The sequence below is a fragment of the Sturnira hondurensis genome, unplaced genomic scaffold, assembly GCF_014824575.4.
Source record: "Sturnira hondurensis isolate 20B ecotype Veracruz unplaced genomic scaffold, ASM1482457v3 Scaffold0003801, whole genome shotgun sequence".
Lineage (NCBI taxonomy): Eukaryota > Metazoa > Chordata > Mammalia > Chiroptera > Phyllostomidae > Sturnira > Sturnira hondurensis.
The window spans coordinates 738,717-760,919 of NW_028076432.1; the positions used below are offsets into that span (position 1 = coordinate 738,717).

Below are 22,203 nucleotides of genomic sequence, written 5' to 3' on the forward strand. Positions count from 1 at the left end.
TTTAAGAAAGATTTAATTATCCAAATTAATCCAAATTAATGTATTTCAAGTGAAAATGGTATGTTTAATAACGTATTATTGACTGCACTTCACAATCTATGATTAGAACTTGGACCTATCTGTATCTATTGACATAGACTAAAATGTAAGTGTCACGTGGAGAATTAGGACCAAACAAAAAGCATCTTCATCTCTGGGGTGCGGGGATGGTGGTTGTGAAGGAATTCCCAGGTCTGGTCCATCAAGTTTATGGCTCTCCTGTTGCCTTGTTAACCAGTGTGTCAAGATGGATGGGACTTATTTCTAAATGAGGTTTACAGCACATTTAACATATTTAATGAACTCGGTTCAGTAACTTTTACTGAGAAACTTTGATGAAGAAAAGTGTCTTAGATGAGGGACAGCGATGGAGAGACAGAGCCGAACCCTGACTGCAAGGGCTTTAGATCCAGAGAAGATCCATTATCCTTACCCCTGAAAACCAGAGAAAATAATTAAAAACCAACCTAAAAACATCCTTTCTTAAATATTTTAACTGGGTAAATTAGTGGTACGGTTTTGTCTTTCTTTACGGGCAAGCGGAAGATAATGAGGCTCTGTGAGCTCCTAGGGATGGCCAATGATCCTGCCTGGTCAAGCCTAGCTCTTTAACACTTAAAATTCTGAAGGCAGAATTTTAGGATGACACCTAAAACTCCCACCACCTGGTTCTCACACCCTGTATAATCCACTTCCCTTGATGTTTGGGGGACCTGTGAAAATGATGGCACAGTCTCTTCCATGATTATGTTACATCATGTAAGACTTCGAGTAGCTGAACGAGGGACGGATTCTCCTGATGGCTCCGAAGAAGGAAGCTATCCTAGTGTGAGAGGATCAAGCTGTTAGAACGTGAGTACGGCCTCTGGGGGCTGAGGATGTGCCCCATTCTGCAACCAGTAAGAAAGCAGGGAACTCAGCCTTGCAATTAAGAGGAATTTAATTTTGTTAACGACCTGAATGAGCCTGGAAGAAGAGGACCCCAATCCTCAAGTGAAAGCATAGTCTCCACTAAAAAAATAATTTCAGCTTAGTGAGATCCTGAGTGGAGAGTCCAACTAACCCCTGTCCAGACTCCTGACTTACAGAAACTGTCAGATCATAAGCATTTTGTTTCAAGCCACTAAATTTATGGTAAATAGTTTCACAGCAATAGAAAACTAATTTGAAGATTATGTCAAATATGTCATTTGCTTATGTCAAATTCTCAAACTCTTGGAAAGACACCTTTTGGAGTGACAATCATGCTGCAGCTGCTCCCAGGGATTTGTAGGTGACATCGCTGGGATTGGAGCCTAGATAGTCTAGTTCCAGAGTTGGTTCTCCTAAGCATTAAACACAGAAAGAACTTATAGAATCTCGCGGCCCATTAATTAAATAATTAATTTTGTTTTATTTAATATAATTTAGAGCAGCTGCTGCTAGATCAAGGAAATTAATACAAGTAGAAAAATTATAAGTATGCAGGTACTACTTTTAACATAAGATCTAATATATCTATATCCTGTCACTCTTCCTAAAGTTAAGAAATCATATTGTAAATGTTGAGTTTATTGTACTGTCATTCAGTAATTCTCATGTTTGTTTACGCATTTATTACCCTAAGATTATCCTTTGTATAACCTTCTATTTCCCTAGCTTCTATGCCTCCATTAAGGCCCCAGGCTTTACTCCAAACTCTGTTCTTTCTCAGCCTCCTTCCCTGACTATTCTTTTACTCCATGATCCCTAAATGTGAGAGGCCTTCAGGACTTGATCTGGGACCCTGTTTTTCTTTCACTATATTCTCGCCCTAGCTACCTTCATTCTTTCTCATAGCTTTACATTATTTATATGTTAATGAATCATAATTTCCAAGATTCCTCATCTTGGAACTAGACCAATACGAATAGCCATGTACTGACAACCTCACTTGGTTGTCTAACTTGCCAGGTCAACATACCCAGCATAGCATTTTGAATCTTCCTCATCCCCCTCAAAATGCTCCTCCATCCACCCAGTTGCTCATCAAACTAGAGGCATTCTCAACACACTTTTCTGTACCATAGTGATTAGCAAGTCCTCTTGACTTTACATCCAAATATATCTTGTAAACCACAACTTCCTCTGTCTGTCTTTTCACTACCGTTTCTCACCTTTTCTGGGGCCATAGCATCTAACCAGCTTCTTTGTTTATTTTTTGGTTCCTGGCCCATCTCGTCAGCATCATCCTGCCCCACACTCCTCATTTTTCAAAATGTACAAAAACCATACCCTGACCTGTCCTGACCTTTCTCTCACGGGACCTTAGTCTGTGCCATTCATTTTGCTTGGATACGCTTGCACAAGACCTTACACTCACTCATCCTTACACTCATTCTTAAGGTCTCAACCCACACATCACTTACTTCAGTGGTCTCCCTTTGTTTTCTACCCAACTCAAATTAGATTTTCCTTTATCACTTGCTCATAGCAACTTCTACTTTTCCTTTATAACAGTTGTCAGTGCTTAGAGTGGTTTATTTACTTATATTAGTATATACTAATTCAAATATGTGGCACATGTGACACATGCATAGTTCAAACATCAAAAAATATATTAAGTTGTACACTAAGAACTCTTTTCCCTATTCCATTCCCCATCTACCTTCATCCACCCCACCATTTGTTGTGCCATCTCACTACAAAATATTGTTTATTCTTCCTGTGCGAACATAAGTAAATATGTTTATATTTTCTTATTTTGCTCCATTTCTTTAAAAAACCTTGCATTCTACTTATGCTGGTCTAACTTTGATGGTTTCATTAGAAATATATTGTAGAAAAAATTCTACTGCAATATAGAAGTTAATTTTCCATTCTTTTTTATAGTTGCATAGTATTACACTATATGGATTCACATAATTTATTCTAGTCTTGTTTGTTCCAATCTTTTGTACCACAAATAATACTGCAATGAATGATCTTGTACAAGTGCTATTTGACATTTGCACAGTTGTTTGTCTGGGATATTTATCCCAGATAACTCAGTGAAACCAAAAAGCACCTCTAAATTTTAATAAACATTGGAAATTTTCCAGGATTTCTGCTGTTTTGTGTCATCACCAACAATCTGTGAAAGTGCTCGTTTTTCCAGAGCCTTAAAAATGTAAAAGTATAATTAAACATCCAAATTGTTACCAGTCTTGTAGGTAAGTATTTGCATGTCAGTGTGTATCAAATGTGAAATGCCTTTATTAAAATTACTATCCTTTTTTGTTAAAGGGTATGCTAGTAGTATTTCTTTCTTTCTTTGGTCTTGACATTTTTTATCGTGGCAGAATTTGTCTGTTTTCAGTGTTCTTATTAAATTTATCCATCTTTTCTTTGGGGCTTATGGCTATTGAGTCACAGTGGCTTTCTCCACTCTAAGGTTATCACGAATTTCTCCAATTTTCTTTCAGAACTTATAACCTTTTTCTTTTCCTTTTTAACATTTAAACCTCTTGTAAGAGGTCTGTCTGGAAAAAGTCTATTGTTAATATAACAATAATGGTTTGCACAACAGCAATGTAACCTGGCAGCCAAGGAGAGTGGACTGGAATGCACATATGTGAACAATGATGACTTCACTGTACTAGTCAGTGGGGGCTGTAGACACCATTGAGTGACCATGTGTACTGTGTGGCCATTGCATTCAAAATGACTGAGCGAGTAGAGCAATAAATCTGCATCAAATTTTGCGATAAGCTTGAACATTCCTCCGCAGAAACTATTTGATGATTCAGAAGGTGCAGCTATGGGCAGCTAATGATAAGCAGCTTCATCATGACAATGCGCTCACTCATGCATCACGTATCATGCAGAGATTTTTGGTGAAACATCAGACACTCAGGTGACTCAGCCTTTTGCCTTTTCCCCAAACTAAAATCACATTTGAAAGGGAAGAGATTTCAGATCATCAATGAGATTCAGGAAAATATGATGGGGTAGCTGATGGCAACTGAGACAACTGTGTAAGGACCCATGGTGCCTCCTTTGAAGGGGATTGTGGTGTCATTGTCTTGCGTACAATGTTTCCTGTATCTTCTTCAATAAATGTCTCTATTTTTCATAGTACATGGCTGAATACTTTATGGACAGGCTTCATATTAAAAATGTATCCTGATATTATTGGATGTATGAATCCAAATTTCTCTCTGTCCAAGCTGCTCTCCAATTGTTCCAACACCATTCATGGTGTTTTGAGGGCCGATTTGAGGGCCACCTTTATCATATACTACATTCCAAAAAGTTTGGGTCTCTCTTTCCAGACTTCTCAGAGCTGTTTAGCTATCTATGCCCACTTTCTTCCTAGACCGTGAGTTGCATGAGCACAAGCTCTGTGACTTTCTGTTTTCACCTGTGTTGTCAGAGCTTGGAACATGCCTGGACATGGCAGGTGCTCAATACATTTTTGCTATGTTTAAGAATATTTATGAAATTCTAAAAGAATGTTCCCTTTCTCCCGCAAATAGGTTTAAAGATGACTTCATATTTTAAATTTGATAAATATTTCACAGAGCATTAAAATAAAGAAATGCATGGTAGACAATGTACAATATCATGTGCCTCATTTGAGGTACATAACAATTTTTTGAAGCAAATGTTAATTTATTTTTATGTAAAACATTTGATTCAGTCTATATATTAACAGGAGTCAAAGAATATTGAAATGTTAGCATCTAGACAAAAAACTTACATGAGGCACAAATAAGATAAAATCAATTTTTATATACAGTAGACACTGGGACTTTGCAGATGTTCATTTCTTTATCTCATCCATTTCTAAGTAACTCTGGAGATCCAAAATATCTAATAAGTTGCAATATTTGTAGGAAGTACAATTCTGAAAACAAAGATATCACCTCACTCAAATGTAAGCCTAGACCATCAGGCCCTCACATCTGCTTTTTTTCCCTAAACTGTTGTTCAAGTACAGTTATCTCCATTTCCCCACCACCACTCTCCCCCTTACTCCCACCTCCCACCTTCAATCCTGCCACCCCTTTTGCTTCGTCCATGGGTCCTCCATACATGTTCCTTGATGGCCCTTTCCCACATCTGCTTTTAAATGCAACTTTACTGTCCTCTTGTTGGTGTCTGACTTCATTCGGTACTCCATCAACAATACTAAATAGGGCAGTCTCTCCTTTTCATAGACAAGGGCACTCAGATAATTGTATACTCTATGTGTCAAAGAATTTGAAGATTTGCAAAGAGCTCAGAATATATTCCTTGCAAGTATCAACAATTTACTATATGTAAAAAGTGCAGCATTACATTATAGATTACTTAATACATTCAAATAATTGTATCTTATTCTTCATTAGCAAAGCAGCATGAAAAGCAAAACAGCATGCAACCTCATAGTATGCAAATACATCTTAAAATCATATGTGCATAAGACAGTAAACAGCTAGCTAGATGTTAAGTTGTATCAACATACTTAATAATAGTTTTAATGGTATAAAAAATAAAAGCCCAGGGTATCCCTCCTCTATTTAGAAACAAATGCTACATTTCCCCATTCTTTATTATTAGGATAACTATATTATATGCATGTGTGTGTGGCATTGTTTTGCCTTTTTTGTAAAGGCATTAAATTTAAAATTCTTAATTCTATGCAAAGCTAACTGTTAAGAATGAAAGATTCTGTGATAGGCACCACTCAAAAGAAAAGGACTAAGTCTAGATCTAAATGATCTAGACTTAATCCAACTGTTAACATGAATTATATGTATTGTTACAGTGAATTAATTTGTACAAGTCACCAGCTTCTCTGGTTATCTGCTACACCTGCAAAATGAGGGAAATTTGTGATAATGTCTCTAATATCAACTCAAGCTTTAAAAAACCTAAAATTCTATAGTTTTATGATCTGTCTCTAAGCATACTACTCTTTGCTACTACCCAGATACCAATTTAACTGAGTACATTTACCAGACTAAATAGTAGAGATAAAAGAGTATCTTAATCTGGATAGCTATGACAGACTTAGCAAATCAAAAAGTAACTATTGAGTGAAACTTTTAGAATTCTGCAAAATTACCTAATTAATGAGCACATCCCAGTTTTGTGTCATATTGCAATTATATGCATAATAGCATTTCAACTGAACAATTTAAAATAATTTGCTTCCTTAAAATGGAGGAAATAAATAAACCTATTTTTCTATGGAAATTGAGTATATTTTGTACCACGTGTTAATTGCTACATTCCCATACTCTGAAAAATACATTATCTGTAAACAGTATACATCTGCCCAGTGCCTCGACAATAGTGCTAAAAGCTAGCTCCATTTGATTTATGATGTTGCATAGAGTTCTGGGAATCTGCAAGTTTAATTCCACTGGCATGTGCAGTCTATAGGCTCCTGCAGAGTGTACATGACCTCAGTGCCATTCCCTGAACAATACAGAGGGACAGTGAAGTTCCGCACTCCATTTTCACGACAACACTTGCAGAACCTTAGATGGCTCTCAATGTTGATGTTATATATGGTGGCTGATGGGCATTTTCCATCACAAGATGCAACATTTACCTGCAAGGAGAGATGGTGAGAAAAAAGTCTTAAAATTTCAAAATCTGATCACTTGATTCTACGAAGAAGTCACATGAAATCCAGGCTTCCTGATCATTTTAACTCTCAAGCTTCTGTATATTAAAAGATTGCAAAACATATTAGGCTGAAACGTAGTCCCATGGAGATGCCAAAGAGAACAATGCTGACACAACCCAAAGTATGAAATGTGCTAGCATGACTAGACAGGCATCTGCAACACATTAGCCATAATCTAATAAGTCTATTGTAACCCATATTATATCATGGCTCAAGTAGACTATACAACTGGATAGGTCATATTGAAAGAGGTAAAGTTAAAACTAGGAATATTTTTGCTGAGTAACATTGCATAGTTAAGAAAATATGTGGTCAAATATATTTAGATTGAATCGTCATCCATCTGGATTGCCATTTTCGTTCAGAACTTTTGATTAGTTATGCTGAGAATAAGTCACACTTCTTCACAAACAAAATATTTTAATATTAGAACTTAGGAATCATCTCAAAGTTAAACAATATGAAGGCTAGCATTTTCGGGGCTTACAAACTTGTCAGTGCTGTGGTACATGCACTTTTGGAAAAACACAGGCCCTTTATGCAACAAATAATATTTTTCCACTTACTGAGCTTTGACTTGCACAGTCCTGTCTCCTTATGACTGACTTAATAATCACTTTCTGGCATATCCTTTCTTCTCGTTTACCTGATAAAGCATAGAATGAATTTATTCATTAAAAGGCCCATTGTCAATTGTTTCTTAATTCAATTAACATGAATATATTGAAAATTGATGTGTTAATATTTATAATAAAGTATATTCCTAAATTAAGAGATATTTAAAATTTCACTCATATATTTTGTTTAGTATTTACTTTCAACTTCCAAAAAATGTTCTCTTATGTTTTCCAGTTTTATACTTATCTCTTTATCTTAGTCAGAATAATTATAGCCAGAAATCAAAAATATTCTACACATACAGTAATGCTAACATCAGCTTCCGTGTGGTACATAGAGAAATAGATAAAATAATTTTTAGAATGAACCATGGTATGTAGAAGTAAATATGCATGTATGTAATTAAGGCATTTATACATATATACACAAATCTATTTTGACATTAAATATTAGACTTAAAACACATTATCCTATTGTATATTAATAAAAAATTAAACATGAATATAATTGAATTACTTATCAACCATTTTTAAATGTATGGATGAGTGACATTAACTTGACTTTATGGCTCTGAAATGATCTCTTAGGATATCAAATGAAAATACTTTGTACTAATTAATGACATATTAATATGCCTCTGGGTATGTGCTGGATTAGCACTTGGTAATACACCAAGAATATATATTTAACGCTGTGTGTAGTGGATATAACCCTGAATCAAGGTGCAAAAGCCCAGGGATTTTGTTGTTGTTTTGGGGGGGGGGGCTTTGCTTTGATATTCACTTGCTTTGTCATTTTAGGAAAAGCACCAAGTCATCTGCTGAGTTTCCTTGTTTGCAAAAGACTGGATTTAGCTCTCCAGTTTTCAGATTGTTTTAACCACAAAATCTTTAAATAAATACTATGTGAAATTGCAACATGTAAAGTCAATCAATGTTATACTACTCTGGTTCAGTCAAAGGTTGTCTGAAATTAAATGGTTCTCAAGGTCACCCTTGATTTTCAAACTGCTAAGTTCAAGTTCACATCTCAGTTATCATTCTATTTGACTTCTCAGTAGCATTTGACCCCGTCCATCACTCTCTCCTTCTTAATACATTTTCTGCCCTTGGTTTCCAGAAAACCGTCTTTGGTTTTCCTCTCATCTCACTTGTGGCTCCTCCTCCATCTCCTATGCCTTTTCTTTTGCTTTCCCCTCACTCCCCAGCTACAGTGTGACCCAAGGCTTAGGGATGGTGACAGAGGGCAGGAGGTTTTGTAACTTCCGGTGCTTCACTCAGTGGTTACTTCATGTAAGCTTAAGAATAGGTCTAGAAAGAAAACCACTTTAACATGGCCTGCAAGACACCTTGCTTTCTTCTTTCTATCACTGTCAACCCTGTGCTATAGCCACACCTGCTATTTCCTTGGCTTTCAGTGTGGCATTCTTCCTGCTGGCTTCCTCAGGACATCCAGTCTACTCAAATGACACCTCATCACAGAGGTGGTCTTCGATCACTCACTTAAACCTGGCAACCCAGCTCCCTTCATTCTCCATCCCTTTTATTCTGCACTATTTTTCTTTATATCGCTCATCAAAGCTGACACAAAAATATACATGTAGGTGTTATTTTTCCCTTCTTTATAATATGTGCTATAAATACACATTCTGTGTCCTTCACTATCATGGTCCCAGTGTTAAAAAGACTGGGACATGGTAGGCGCTCACTAAAACTGGTTTGATAAGCGAATTCATTCAATGAATGAAATTCGGACAGCATAAATTTATGGTTGATTGGCTGAATTTGTTTGTGCCAAGAGGTATTTCCTATGCATTCCTTGGAGACTTTGTGGCAACACATTTTGTTCAGCACAGCACCTGTGATAGTATTCAATACCCGCAGTCTCTCCGACGGAGCCAGGTCACACAAAAGTAAAGACGGCAGACAAGGGTTCTCTGATACCAAATCTGAAACTTCTTTACGAGTCCTTACACATCAGACAGGGAAAACTGAGGTGACGTGTTAGTATTTTGCAGCTTCAAAGAGCTTAGCAGAATTGAAAGATCCTGACCTAGGCATTGGACAGGCTCAAATGTATTACTTGAGTGTGACCAACTTTTCTGAACCTTCATTTCCTCTTCTGTAGGGGAAGCCACACCTACCATCCCATCCAGCCCCCAGAACTTGTGATGAGTTGTAGTACTGTCTGCAATGGGCTTAAGAGTATGTATGTGTGACTGTAATAAATGGCACCAATGTAGTCAGATCTTCTGTCCCCTCAGATAACATAAACGTACTCACTTCTCTAATCATTAACCTAGGTTACAGAATCCAAGGACTTAACGTGGCAATATGACCCCATTCCTACATCCCTTACCTAAAAAAGAGTCTAGACTGAGGAAGCAAAGGAAAAAGAGGTGAGATCTTAAAAATATAAACTTCCTCAGGTTCTGGATCCTGATTTCATTCCTTGGGCTCCTGACACCACGATTCTCAGACACGCATTAGTTCACATTTGATTCATAGAATACAGAATTAAAAATAGGTTTTTCTAACAGAAAACTTCTAATTAGTGTGTGTCTAAGGGCCCTAGCAATTAAAAATATATAAGTGGCATTGTACTGTTTACAAAAGTCCTAGCAAGAAAAACTCTTATGGGCTGAACTGTGTCTTCCAAATACTCCTATGCACCTCAGAATATGCCCTAACTTGGAGACAAGGCCTTTGCAGAGGTAATTAAGTGAAAATGAAGCCATGAGGGTAGGCCTCAATCCAATATGATTGATGTCCCTATAAAAAGGGGGATTTGGAGATAGAAACCTACCAAGAGAACCCACCTGAGCATGAAGATAGCCTTCTACAAGCTAAGGAGATTGGCCAAGAGCAGGCCTTTCCCTCACAGGCCTCAGAAGGAACCAATCCCATGGAACTTTGTTTTGGATGTCTAACCTCCAGAACTATGAGACAATAAATTTCTAAGTCACCCAGCTGTGGTACCTGATTAAGGCAATGCCAGCACACTAATACAATACCTAATTAGATGGCAGGCCATCTTAGGCTGAACTTTTTTGCTTGTTGTGTGTGTTTTTAGCTTTTTTGCTTGTTGGGTTGGTTTGTGTGTGTTGGGTTTGTCTTTTTACGTATTGGAAATGCAAAACTCTGTCATTCTAGCCACACTAGCAACCAACAGACATCATCAGTTAGCTTTGGCTGTGTCCTAAAACTAATCCTGGTGATGCTGCAGAATGTCACGCTGGTTAGGAAGCAGGCTGTGAAATCAGGTCTGGAGTGGAATCCCCAAGGCTCACAAGAAGTTTGAGCTGGAAAAGTTACTCAACCTTTCCAAGCTGAAAATCAGGATACATTCATTGGAATTAGGATGTTTATTGGAGTTTGGTGAGGAACTAATAGGGTGTAGAAAACTTAAGAGTGGTCCTGATTTATAAGCTTTCTTTATGTTCAATATTATATATAATAATTTTATAGCATCAATATTTTAATGCATTTTAATATTCAGTGCAATTTGACCTTACAGCTCTAAATAGACTAGACTGTTGGTTACATATCTATGGAATTTAGCTTTTTATGAGAGAAGTTCAGAGATTTCCCTTGAGAGACATGATAACTTCCATGTAAGAAGCCAACCATGACATTAATATCCTGACTGCATTGTACCCTTTTTTCTGAAAGGTTCTCTAAGTCATTTTAAAATTACTGTCTACGCTGTTTCCTAAAACTCCTATGTTTATCTTGACATTAATTCATAAACTTAAAAAAAAGTAAAAATGGCTGCATTAATACCCCTCTAAAAACCACTAAACCAGTCCTTAAACATCACTAAAAATCACTATGAAATAAACCTTATAATGTAAACTAATATAAAATATATTACATACACATAATTTTATCAGAATAACTATTGGGAGGTTTTATGTATGAGATGTAGATACATGCACTAAATTGGCATTTGTTAAGTGTGTCACACAGAACCCTAGACTAGCTTCAGCAGGTCCAGAAAACGCTGCCCTCTGGGTGTCCCTGCTGGGGTCACCTGGACACCCCCACCCTGCCCTCCTCAACCGGAACAGGGCCGCCCCTTCCAAGGACATCGGACCACAGAGCACTCGTAAACATCACATCCCACACAACACCTTTTGGGAAATGCAACAATAAAGAAATTTCTAATATTGACATTAAAATGTATCTAAAAAACACTTGACTCATACTTCTGAAGATAAAGACTAAATTACAAAATAATCAGCCACATGACACAAAAACATTTAAATACTATACATTATAAAATTTGTGCCCCTCCCTGTAGTATAGGAACTAAGTTTTATGAGAAAAATCATAAAAATTAAAACCAGTCTATCAGATTAATCTTGGTAAAATGTCCTCACTTACAGATCTTGCAACAGCCTTCGTTATAAAGCTTTACAACCCCTTCGTTCTAGGAAGAGAGAAGGAATAAAGTCAAAACTCAGCATTGGTTTATTTCCTTTTATACTTTTATAGCTAACTTTCTCAATATTTCTATTACGTATCACAAAGACTTTATAGGAAAATGATTAAAATTTAATTATTTCTAATAAAAATTCCCTTTTAAAAATAGGAGCAGGTATTTATTTAAACCTTTGTTATTTCTTTTTTTCTTTGTTATTTCTTGATTACCAACATGAAAGACTGCAAAAATTAACTTAGTTAAAAGAACATTTTAAATACTACAGATTTTTTCTCACCAAAGCAACATAGTAACACATATTCTAAACAGAGGCCGTTGTATTTTTCATCTCCTCAGAATAATATAAGCTACTGTATGACACTAGACTGAGTTTCTGAATATAACTGAATGTTAAAATAGTATACATTTTAAAACTACTTTATTATTTTTTAAAAATCTCTACTGTGGGATGGCTCCTGCCTAAGGTTAATTAAGAAAATTTTATTGTTTATCTTTTGGAATTCTTACAGTAAATTTGTAGTTGTTTTTAGTAACTTGATCATTATAATTCAAATTAAAGAATAATTTAATCTGTAAAACCAAATATGTGAAACAAAATGGTGCATAAGATTCTTTCCATACCTAATATTCTATTATAAACTTTAGTTTATATAGCTAACCATCCTCACTAAAAGAAGACTTCTTGGAAAAAAAATGAATGAGGCCAAGCTATTTCTCTATACTTAGAAAAATATTGCCCCATACAGCTGAACAAAGCTCACTTTTCATTAGCAATTATCTACTAAATAATTAAATCTACAGAGAATTATTTTTTAATTCTATTACTTTTGCATAGGAAATAAAGTTGTTCCGGCAACCTTCAAAGTCAGTGATAAAAAGGAAAAAAATGGTATCACTTTCAAAAATCTACTCTCCCAGAGGACAGTCTCCTGGGAGCATGGGAAATCGGGAGAACAAAACTACAGGGGCCGCAGCGCGGTGGCCTGAGCCCCAGAGGAGCCACGGCAAACTCCGCTTGGGCCCGTGTGCATTACAAAGTGAATCGCATCATAATTCTGGCTGTGTGTTTAAGAAATGAAAGTTGTCCAAACTCTCAGTAATTAGTTTATCCACATTGAGAAAAAAAGTGCTGCTAATCAAATGATTTTTCAGTGATCCTTTATCTGCATATTAGAAACTGAGGGGTAGCATAATGTCTATTCAGGGAGAGTCTGTTATTTGGAACCACACATGTTATTCAAAATGGCAAAATGAGGAAATATGATAGAGCTTATACACATGAAAATAAACGATTCAACAAAATAAATAAGCTACAATGTACATAGGATCTTGAAAACATATTAATTTTTTGTAAATCATATTTAATACTACATTTTCTTAGATATAACAAAGTACAAACCATTTTGCATTCAGTCTCATTAAAAGGGGGACAGACCATACTGTAGTTCAGAATCATTGTTCCTTCATCAGTCTTAACACATTCATATGTGGTACAATTATAGTGCCACATACTCCCCTCCTAAAAAAAATAAAGAAAGTAACTGTTTTGCTATTAAAATATGTTATATTTTTTGTAGAGCACTTCCTATCCTACTGAATCAAAGGTCAAATCAAAATGCAGAAAGACTCTTGTGACAAAAAGTCTATCCGGAAATGTCCACAAATTTAACTTAAATGATTAAAAATACACATATGCTGTGTGTGTGTGTGCACGTGAGTGCCTTTTGTTGTAAATGTAAACAGATGTAAAGTGAAGTAAAGTAATAAAGAGGAAAGAAGCAAAAGGCATCTGTTTTTGTTATAAAATTAATTATCTAATTTGGTCAAATGTCAAAGGTCTGGCTCTCCTATTTCCCTCACTAATTATAAAACAACAAGTTATATTATGTAATACACCCCCTTTCTTGAGATTTGTTTATTTTCCTTTCCACTCCCTTATCACCAAAACATTTTAAAAAATCTTCAGATAACAGTGATTATTAACTTATGGTGCTAGTTTTATATACCTTATATTAAAATATATTCTTAGTATTTTAATTTTTAAGCATAACTGTTTATTTCATTCCTGATGTCAGAATTCTTATTTAGAAATAAATTCAGCTAAACATAGCTATTACATAATTATGGGGCTAGAGTTGATCTATAGTTCACTTTTTATAACTTATTTTTTTAAGTGTTGTCAAATTCTGGCTTGAAGATTTCTTGAGGACTAGCAAAGAATCTTAACTAACTTCCTTTTCTCTGAATTTTATTTTAGCTTATGAATGGCTTCAGGTTTTCTATGAACCATAATTAAAAAAAATCTACAAGTCTAAGTGTAAAAGAAGATAAAATATTCAAATTCAGGGAACAGTAATATCTTACTAATCTGAAATAAAAAAATTAGTTGTTCCTTAGAAATTAGATTTCTAGATAACTAAAGCTTATCTTAAAAAAGAGCTAAGAATTAATGGTCTTATATACTTACTGACATTGCATTTCTTCGGTTCTCAAAAAATATTCTGAACAAAATTTAATCTTTCATTTAAATTTCAGGGATACTATCATGAATATTAATTATATATACTAATGGTTCTTGGATTATTGATATCTGTAAAGTTTATGTTGCCTTTTTACTAAAATTCCCAAATTACTGTATTTTTTGGTATAATATTCTTTTTTTTCTTTTTTATTAATGTTCAAATACAATTGTCCCATTTTCCCATCACCACTTTCCAAATTACTGTATTTTCTGAAATAATCTTCAATTCCTTTCTCTCGCTGTTACTTATGTCTCATCATCATTTTGGAAACTTCCTTTTTTAAGATTCGCTCTTTATTTATTTTTTAAATATTTTATTTATTTAGACAGAGGGGAAGGGAGGGAAAAAGATGAGAGACATCAATGTGTGGTTGCTTCCCATGTGCCCCCTACTGAAGACCTGGCCTACAACCTAGGCATGTGCCCTGATTGGGAATTGAACCAGTGACCCTTTGGTTCACAGTCCAGTGCTCAATTGGGAATTGAACCAGTGACCCTTTGGTTCACAGTCCAGTGCTCAATTCACTGGGCCACACCAGCCAGGGCATAGACTCCCTCTTTAATTTATATATATATATTAGAAAACATAAATGTTTCTAGAATAAACAGATGAGCAATATCAGCAACACTATATGAATCAATAACACTATTTTGCATACACAAGCAAGCAATAACAAGAAGCAAAAAGACAATTGTTCATTTTTCTTATTTAATAAAATGTACAGTATTTGAAAAAAACTTTTTCTTTGGGGTATGAGAGTAATCACGTGTAATTAAGAAAACCAAAAATAATATCTACAGATAATTAAAATATTAATGGAAAAATGTAAAGATAGCAATAATAAATTGGAACTACCATCAGGTAAATTATAAACACAATTTGTAACCTTCCTAAATCTGACCATGCCACTAACAAAATTATAAAGTTTCATTAAAAAATTCTAGGGAAAGAATAGGTCAGTCTGCAACTCTCTATATACAGTTATTGTGGGATAATGGGAGAATTCTGAATACTTGTTTCTGGTATAAAGATGTCTTATAGCATTGATGTCTCTTGGGATATTCTTTTTTAAAAATTGGCAAATATTGTAAATCTTTACTGTTATGTATCCGCTGAAACCATTGATACCTGGAATAATACTCAGATTTCTATTAAAATGCTTCATTTCAAATGAGTGAATAAAATATCACCATTCTTTTCCTGTGTAATGATTAGATATCAGTGTGTTTCAAAGCTCATTTGTCAAATCTAAAAAACTGTGAAGATCTATTATAAAATAAGCTAGAAAAATGAGTTAAACATGTTTTTTACAATAGAAATTATCAGAAAGTTTAGAATGTAACTGTATCTTGTCCATTTTAATTGTGCTGTATGTGGGTATGTTTATTGTATGTAAAACTCTGTGTGTGTGTTTGTTGTATGGGAGATTTTTCAAACTTATTTGACTTAAGAATGTATTCTTCGTACATACACACAAGGGAATACTACGCAGCAGAAAGAAAGAGGAGCTCCTACCCTTCACAACAGGATGGATGGAACTGGAAAGCATTATGCTAAGTGAAATAAGTCAGGCAGTGAAAGACAAATACCATATGATCTCACCTACAAGTGGAACCTAATCAACAAAACAAACAAGTGAGCAAAATAGAACCAGACACATTGAAATAAAGAACAAACTAACAATAACTAGAGGGGAGGTGGAAGGGGATAATTGGGGTAAGCAGGGGAAGGTCAAGTCAAGGAACATGTATAATGAACCCATGGACCAAATCAATGTGGGGGGGAGGACTGAAAGTGGAAGGTTCAGCGGGGGTAAGTAGAGCAGAGGAGAGTAATGGGGGGAAATGAAATGGGGACAAGTATAATTGAACAATAATTTTTAAAAAATTTAAACAATAATATATTCTTCAGAAAGTAACATAAAGAGCTACCCTCTAAGAAACATATTTTTGGAAAATAAAGAATTCATACCTCATATATAACTGATGTTCCATTTTCCATTTGAAACTTGCAGGATACATTTTTGCAGGTACCACAACAATCGTAATCACTTGGGGATGGAGTATATACCTGGTGCTGTGTGTGATAATAATACATTGCATTAGACCCACAACAGTACTAATATGTAATTAACTACTTCTCACAGTGCTTCCCAACACTAATAAAGGCTCTTTCAGAAACCCTGCAAGCATTTCCAAGGTTGAGTTTGGAGCACTTCCTATAATAATTGACTTTATAGAGCTATACTAGAAATGAAGTAGAAGTTTAACCTTCACATCTGCCAGACAGAATTCATCAAGCAGGTGTAACAACTTCAGGACAAGCAAGCTGTAAATAATAAGACTCCTGAAGCTCAAAGTCATACACTGAAAAGAAAAATCTGCATTATGTAGATATGTTACACATTAATAGATTATTGAAGCACTATTCAAATGTATGAGTTTAACTTATGGGGTATTCCTCAGTCCAAATTCTATAGCTGCTATGTTAAGATTGATTAACTCTCACCAGAATGACTTATAAAGAATACTTACAATGTCACATTCTTTTGAACAATTCACCATTGTAAAATTCAGAGTGTGAAAGCCTGTTTGGTTATCTTTTTCTTCCAGACAATCTATTGTATGACAAAAGTCCCCTTCCAAGTACTTTATCATAGATTGGCCAGGATTCAATACTGATACTTCTTGAAATACACACACATCATCTTTTTCTATGAAAGCAGCCAACAAAAGTACAATATTGAGTTTTTAATTACTCAATTAATGGAATTTTTATTTAAATCTATGTTTTTGTTGAGGTACACAATTTTTTCAAAACCAATAAAAATCTTTACCAGCATATATCATTAACAACCCAGGCATTTACCTAATAATGAATGTAGCACATTTATTCCTTAACATACAGTAAGAAACCAGTCTGTAAACTCAACTCCTACCGACTGGTCGAACTTCCCCCCAAAGCTATTGGACCTAAGAGATTGTCAAGCTACTTGCTGTTCCCTCTTCTAGAAACCTAACATGACAATTGTGGGGGGACAGATACATGTGGAGCGAAAATCTGAACTAATAGTAGTAAGTTGTTAATGATGGGATTCTGTAACATGTCATGGTTTTTCATTGTTATTTTGATAATCAACTTTCAATTTTTTGTGTTATACATTAAATAGTCATGTAAATCATACTTCATGATGAATGCAGCTGATATAATGTGCTATCGCATCATTAAAAGTGGCATGTTAGGGTAAGCTAGAAAATGATGAAGAAATTAGTTCAGAAAATCTCTGTGCCTCACCAACCCTGAGTATAATTAAGCCTTCTCTAATATAAAAATATAAATTTCAAGTTGTTGTATAGAAATTATATTTTTCTATTAACCTACTAATATTTAATATGAAGATTTGTTATTTCATAGAAAAATCAACTCTCTAATTTGCAGTGTTAACATCATAACAATAAAACAGTGAGCAAAAAAATCTCTCACTTATAGATGTCTATTTTTTAAATTTAAGTGTACGTGAACACTAGCATCAACTTCAAATAGTGTGAAGCTTCTGAAAAATAATATTCATTTTTCCATCCCATTACCAAATTTCTCAGAACATTCAGAAATATTACAAAAGAGGAAATTGAAAAATAATAGTACGCTTTTATATTTACAAACTGGCAAATGGTTTAAAATATGTAATAATCTCAAAGAAAATTATTTTTAATTTATTAATATTGAACAATAGATACCAATAATATTTGCTATTATTTAAAAGTTACCACAGAGATACTGCACAAAAAACGTAGTTACCACAAAGGTACTGTACACATCCACAGTCACTCTGAAAGCTGTGATCTATTGTAATGAATTCTCCCTATTAGAGAGATATTATCATCATTATTATTATCATCATATGACATCACATGGCTTCTTATATTATGACAGTAAAAAATACACAATACAATATTCAATAAGTTACCTACCACACAGTGAGACACATAGCAGATGTTTAATAAGTACTTGATAGTCAACAGTCTTGCATTAACCTAGCGGCCATTTAATTCATAGCACACGGAAAAATTTCACAATAAACACTCTGAGCATGAACACAATCTCTGTAAGTTTTAATTTCCTTATCTGTTAAATAAATGAAGGTGGATATGATGACCTTTATGATCTGTCCTCACTTTAAAATATTGATTCTGAGCGGCTAGCAGGCAATTGGAGATAAGAAAATGCTTGCTTAACCTGGACGTTTTGCCCTGTGGAAATAATCTTGATCTGTCTTGTAGACGTGGTCCGGAGCTCTGATGTCTGTATCTGAACCAGGCTGCTGTGGTGTATGAGGCAGCAGCAGATCGTAGTAGAGTGGTTAACAGCACAGACTCAGGAACAAGACTGCCCTTGTGCTGATCTTGCTCTGCTGCTTACTAGCTGTGTGATGTGCAGGGCAGGTTACTTCACCAGTCTGCTCCTCGCTTCATTTCTAAGGTGGGGATAACAATGCTCCCTGGCTTTTAGGATTGTTGAGAGAACTAAATGGGTCACTATATGTAAAGAGCTTAGAGTAGGGCTAACACTCAGAAAATGCTCGTAGCCTTTAGTTGTAGTAAATTTTTGTCGTGAATACTCAAACTTTGTTCTATTAGGGAGCATGTAGATTCCTCTAACTTGTAGGACCAGGCTTAAAGTTTCAAGAATTGCATTTTAAGCATCATCTTTTCCTAGGTACACTTAATTTTCATAAAATCAGTAATAAAATAAATTTGATTCTTGACATAAAAAATGATTCAAATAAATTCATAGTAATATATAAAAGGCACTTTTCCCCATAAGCTGATAATACCTTACTTTTGATAGTGCTTTACCTGTTTTAAAGTAGTCGCATAAACATTAAATCATATGAAGTTTTAAGATGTTTAGTCCTTATACAATTTCAGTGGGATTGGAAATAAAATGTTAGAAATAGAGAGTTTAAAAAATAAATTAAGTTCTCTTACTTCATTAGCTACTCTAAAAGATTAGATAAGAAGGTATTGGGTTCAAACTAACTCTTTAAAGTCACCTACCCATTTGTTTTTTAGTAATAGACCCACAATGGCCAAGATGCCCTCTCGAATTTAGGCTTAAATGTTCTGTTCTTCTTTTCTACGTTATTTTCTTTAGGTCTTATCCACATATTTAGTTATACTTTTATTCTCATAAGTACCCAATTCCACAAGAGGAAATATCTCCTTACTTGTCCTACCAGTACTTAATAGTATATCAAATATGATGGTTTTTTTAACTCTCAAGAAAACAGAGTCACCTTAATCTGTTTCCAACTTTTTAGCTTTATGAACAGTGAGCTCCTAGGAACAGTCATGTGTGAGCACTTGTGTGAATACGTTTCTTCATTTTTTATGTGTACATACCTAGGAGTGGAATTGCTGGGTAATATGACAACTCCATGTGGAACTTTTTGAGTAAGTGTGAGGCTGTTTTTCAAAGCAGCAGTACCATTTTACAATCCTACTAGCAGGGTATAAAGGCTCCAATTTCTCCACATTCTTGCCAAAATGTATTATTGTCTATCTTTTTAGTTAGTATAAAGTGGTATATCATGGTGGTTTTGATTTGCATTTAACTAATAGCTAAGGATGTAAGTTAAAGAATTTTTTCATGTGCTATTGTTCCTTGTATATCTTTATTTTGGATAAATGTCTGGGAATATCCATACAATGGAATATTATTTAACCATAAAAAGAATAAAGTACTGAGACATGAAACAGCATAAATGAGCCTTGAAAATATGCTAAGTGAAAAAATTTGCAAAACACTACATAGTATATAATCCCATTTACATAAAATATCAATAATAGGCAAATTTGTGGAGATAAAAAGTAGATTAGAGATTTCCTGTGACCAGGGAGTTTGGAGAGAAGTGAGGAGTGACTGCTAATAGGTAGAGTCTCTTTTGAGGGGGATAAAATTGTTCTAAGTTCATTGTGTTGATGGTTGTCCAGTTATATGAATACACTAAACACCACTGAATAGTATACTTTTAATAGCTGAATTGTATGGTAATATTAATTATATTTTAATAAAGCTTTTACGAAAAAGAATGAATGAATGAAAGAAAAAGAAAAAAGACTGCAAAAGCCTAACATAGATTCTTTAGTTTGAAATACACCTGTTGTCTATGTGAAAAACTACTGTGATGTTAAATATATGTGAATACATATATTTAGGCAATGAAGCAAACACTTAGCCATCACTCAGATTCAGAATGAGTACTCAGGAACAATGCGTCAGGTCAATGCTTGTGTAGACATTGAATGTTAAAACTAAATTAGCATGCATGGAGGGCTATGCATATTTGGGAAAAATCTAAGGATATTGAAACTACTGTTTATGTCCTGTGTGCCCAGAATGATGCTAATATACAATAGGCATTCAATAAATACTTACAAAGTTTGATTCATACATAATATTCACACATTGAAAACTCAGCTGGTAATAAACAAGATGGACCAACATCTAGCACAAATGTTGGGGGTGGGGGAAGAACACAGATAAAAGGTAAGTGAAAATAGTAAAAACTTACTAAAAGGAGAGGGTGAAGGAAAAGAGAGGGACACACAGGAATGGGATTGGTTGGCTGGTAGATGGGCTAGGATGGCCAGTAAAGGTAAATACACACACAAGCATAGTTCAGGTAACAACCTCACCAAGGAAAAGAATGAACATAAAGAGTCCTACCCAAAGAGGCTTGAAAGGACACAGAACACAGGAGGCACAAAATCTCATAGGAAAAAGGAGGAGTCTATATTGTTGTGTTGAAAATTATCGAAATGCCTCAGGGCATTCATTACCTTCTTCAGGACGATGGGGGATCTCTGAATGAGGATGGTTCTAGGAGAATGCCAGAGTCCCTCTGAGCTGCCCTTTTGGCCATCAGAGTGCTTGTCCAAGGATCCAGTACTCTTGGACTCAATGTCTCAGCCTTGCAAACTTAAAGGTTTTTTAGAAGTCTCTCTACATGTCTCTGTCTTTTTGTTTCTCTTTTTTCTCCTCTCCTCATTCTGCCTTCTCTTCATTTCTTTCTCTCCCTCTCTTTCTCTCTCTTACACACACTCTTAAAATACATTGCAAAAACCCAGAGTCTTCCATTTTGCCCTCCTGAATTCAGCATCTCCCCCCTTCTCTTCTATATAGGCCTCACTACACTCAAGGCCCTCATTCCTGAATGGCTATTCTAGTCTCTTGCTGATCTCCTGCCCTCTAATGTTCTATTGCCCTTATTCCGCTACACTACTTTTATAATCATTCCTGTCTGGTACAAGACCTTTCCACCTCCTATCACATTACATCTATACTGACCTCCTCAGGGCAAGAATGCACATTGTTAAATGGCTGGTAGTATGACTGGACATAATTGGTTTCCAACAAGTATTGATTGAATGAATAACAGAGAAGAATAAAGGAATACATCAAATCAAAATTCCTCAGCCTTACCTTTAAAGCCCTACTCAATTCACCAGTTTTTATAGTCCTTCACCCTTCACTGTTCCTCCTCAAGTCAGCTCTCATACCAAGAAAGAGAAAGGTTGTAATCTGTCAGCACACTTACCTCACTTCTTTATGCATTTATGCATGTTCATACTAGCCCCTATTTGGAAGAGTTCTCCCCTCTTTTTTCAATCAGTCCTTTTTAGTTTGTTTGTTTATTTATTTATTTATTTATTTATTTATTTATTAGAGAGAGGGGAAGGGGGAGAAAGAGAGGGAGAGAGACAGCAATGTGAGAGAGAAACACTGATCTGTTGCCTCTTGCACATGCCTGGACCAGGGACTGAACCTGCAACCAATGCACGTGGCCTGACCCAGAATCCAACCAGCAACCTTTCACTTTGCAGGATGATGCCCAACCAACTGAGCCTCTCCAGTCAGGGTAGTTCACCTCTTTTTACTTATTATTCCTAACCTGACTAT

General features: G+C 35.2%; 1 protein-coding gene across 1 annotated transcript in view; it reads right to left on the reverse strand.

The window, feature by feature from the left end:
* Window positions 1–5,093: 5,093 nt before the first annotated feature.
* Window positions 5,094–22,203, reverse strand: part of OTOGL (otogelin like) — a gene marked incomplete at its 5' end in the record, with an annotated part of 117,201 nt that continues 100,091 nt past the window's right edge. Inside the window, 7 exons of the mRNA XM_037042811.1 lie at window positions 5,094–6,580; window positions 7,225–7,304; window positions 11,662–11,707; window positions 13,119–13,238; window positions 16,213–16,317; window positions 16,776–16,954; window positions 18,040–18,103. Of these exons, the coding sequence (XP_036898706.1) occupies window positions 6,380–6,580; window positions 7,225–7,304; window positions 11,662–11,707; window positions 13,119–13,238; window positions 16,213–16,317; window positions 16,776–16,954; window positions 18,040–18,103 (795 nt within the window). The remainder of the gene's footprint in view (window positions 6,581–7,224; window positions 7,305–11,661; window positions 11,708–13,118; window positions 13,239–16,212; window positions 16,318–16,775; window positions 16,955–18,039; window positions 18,104–22,203) is intronic.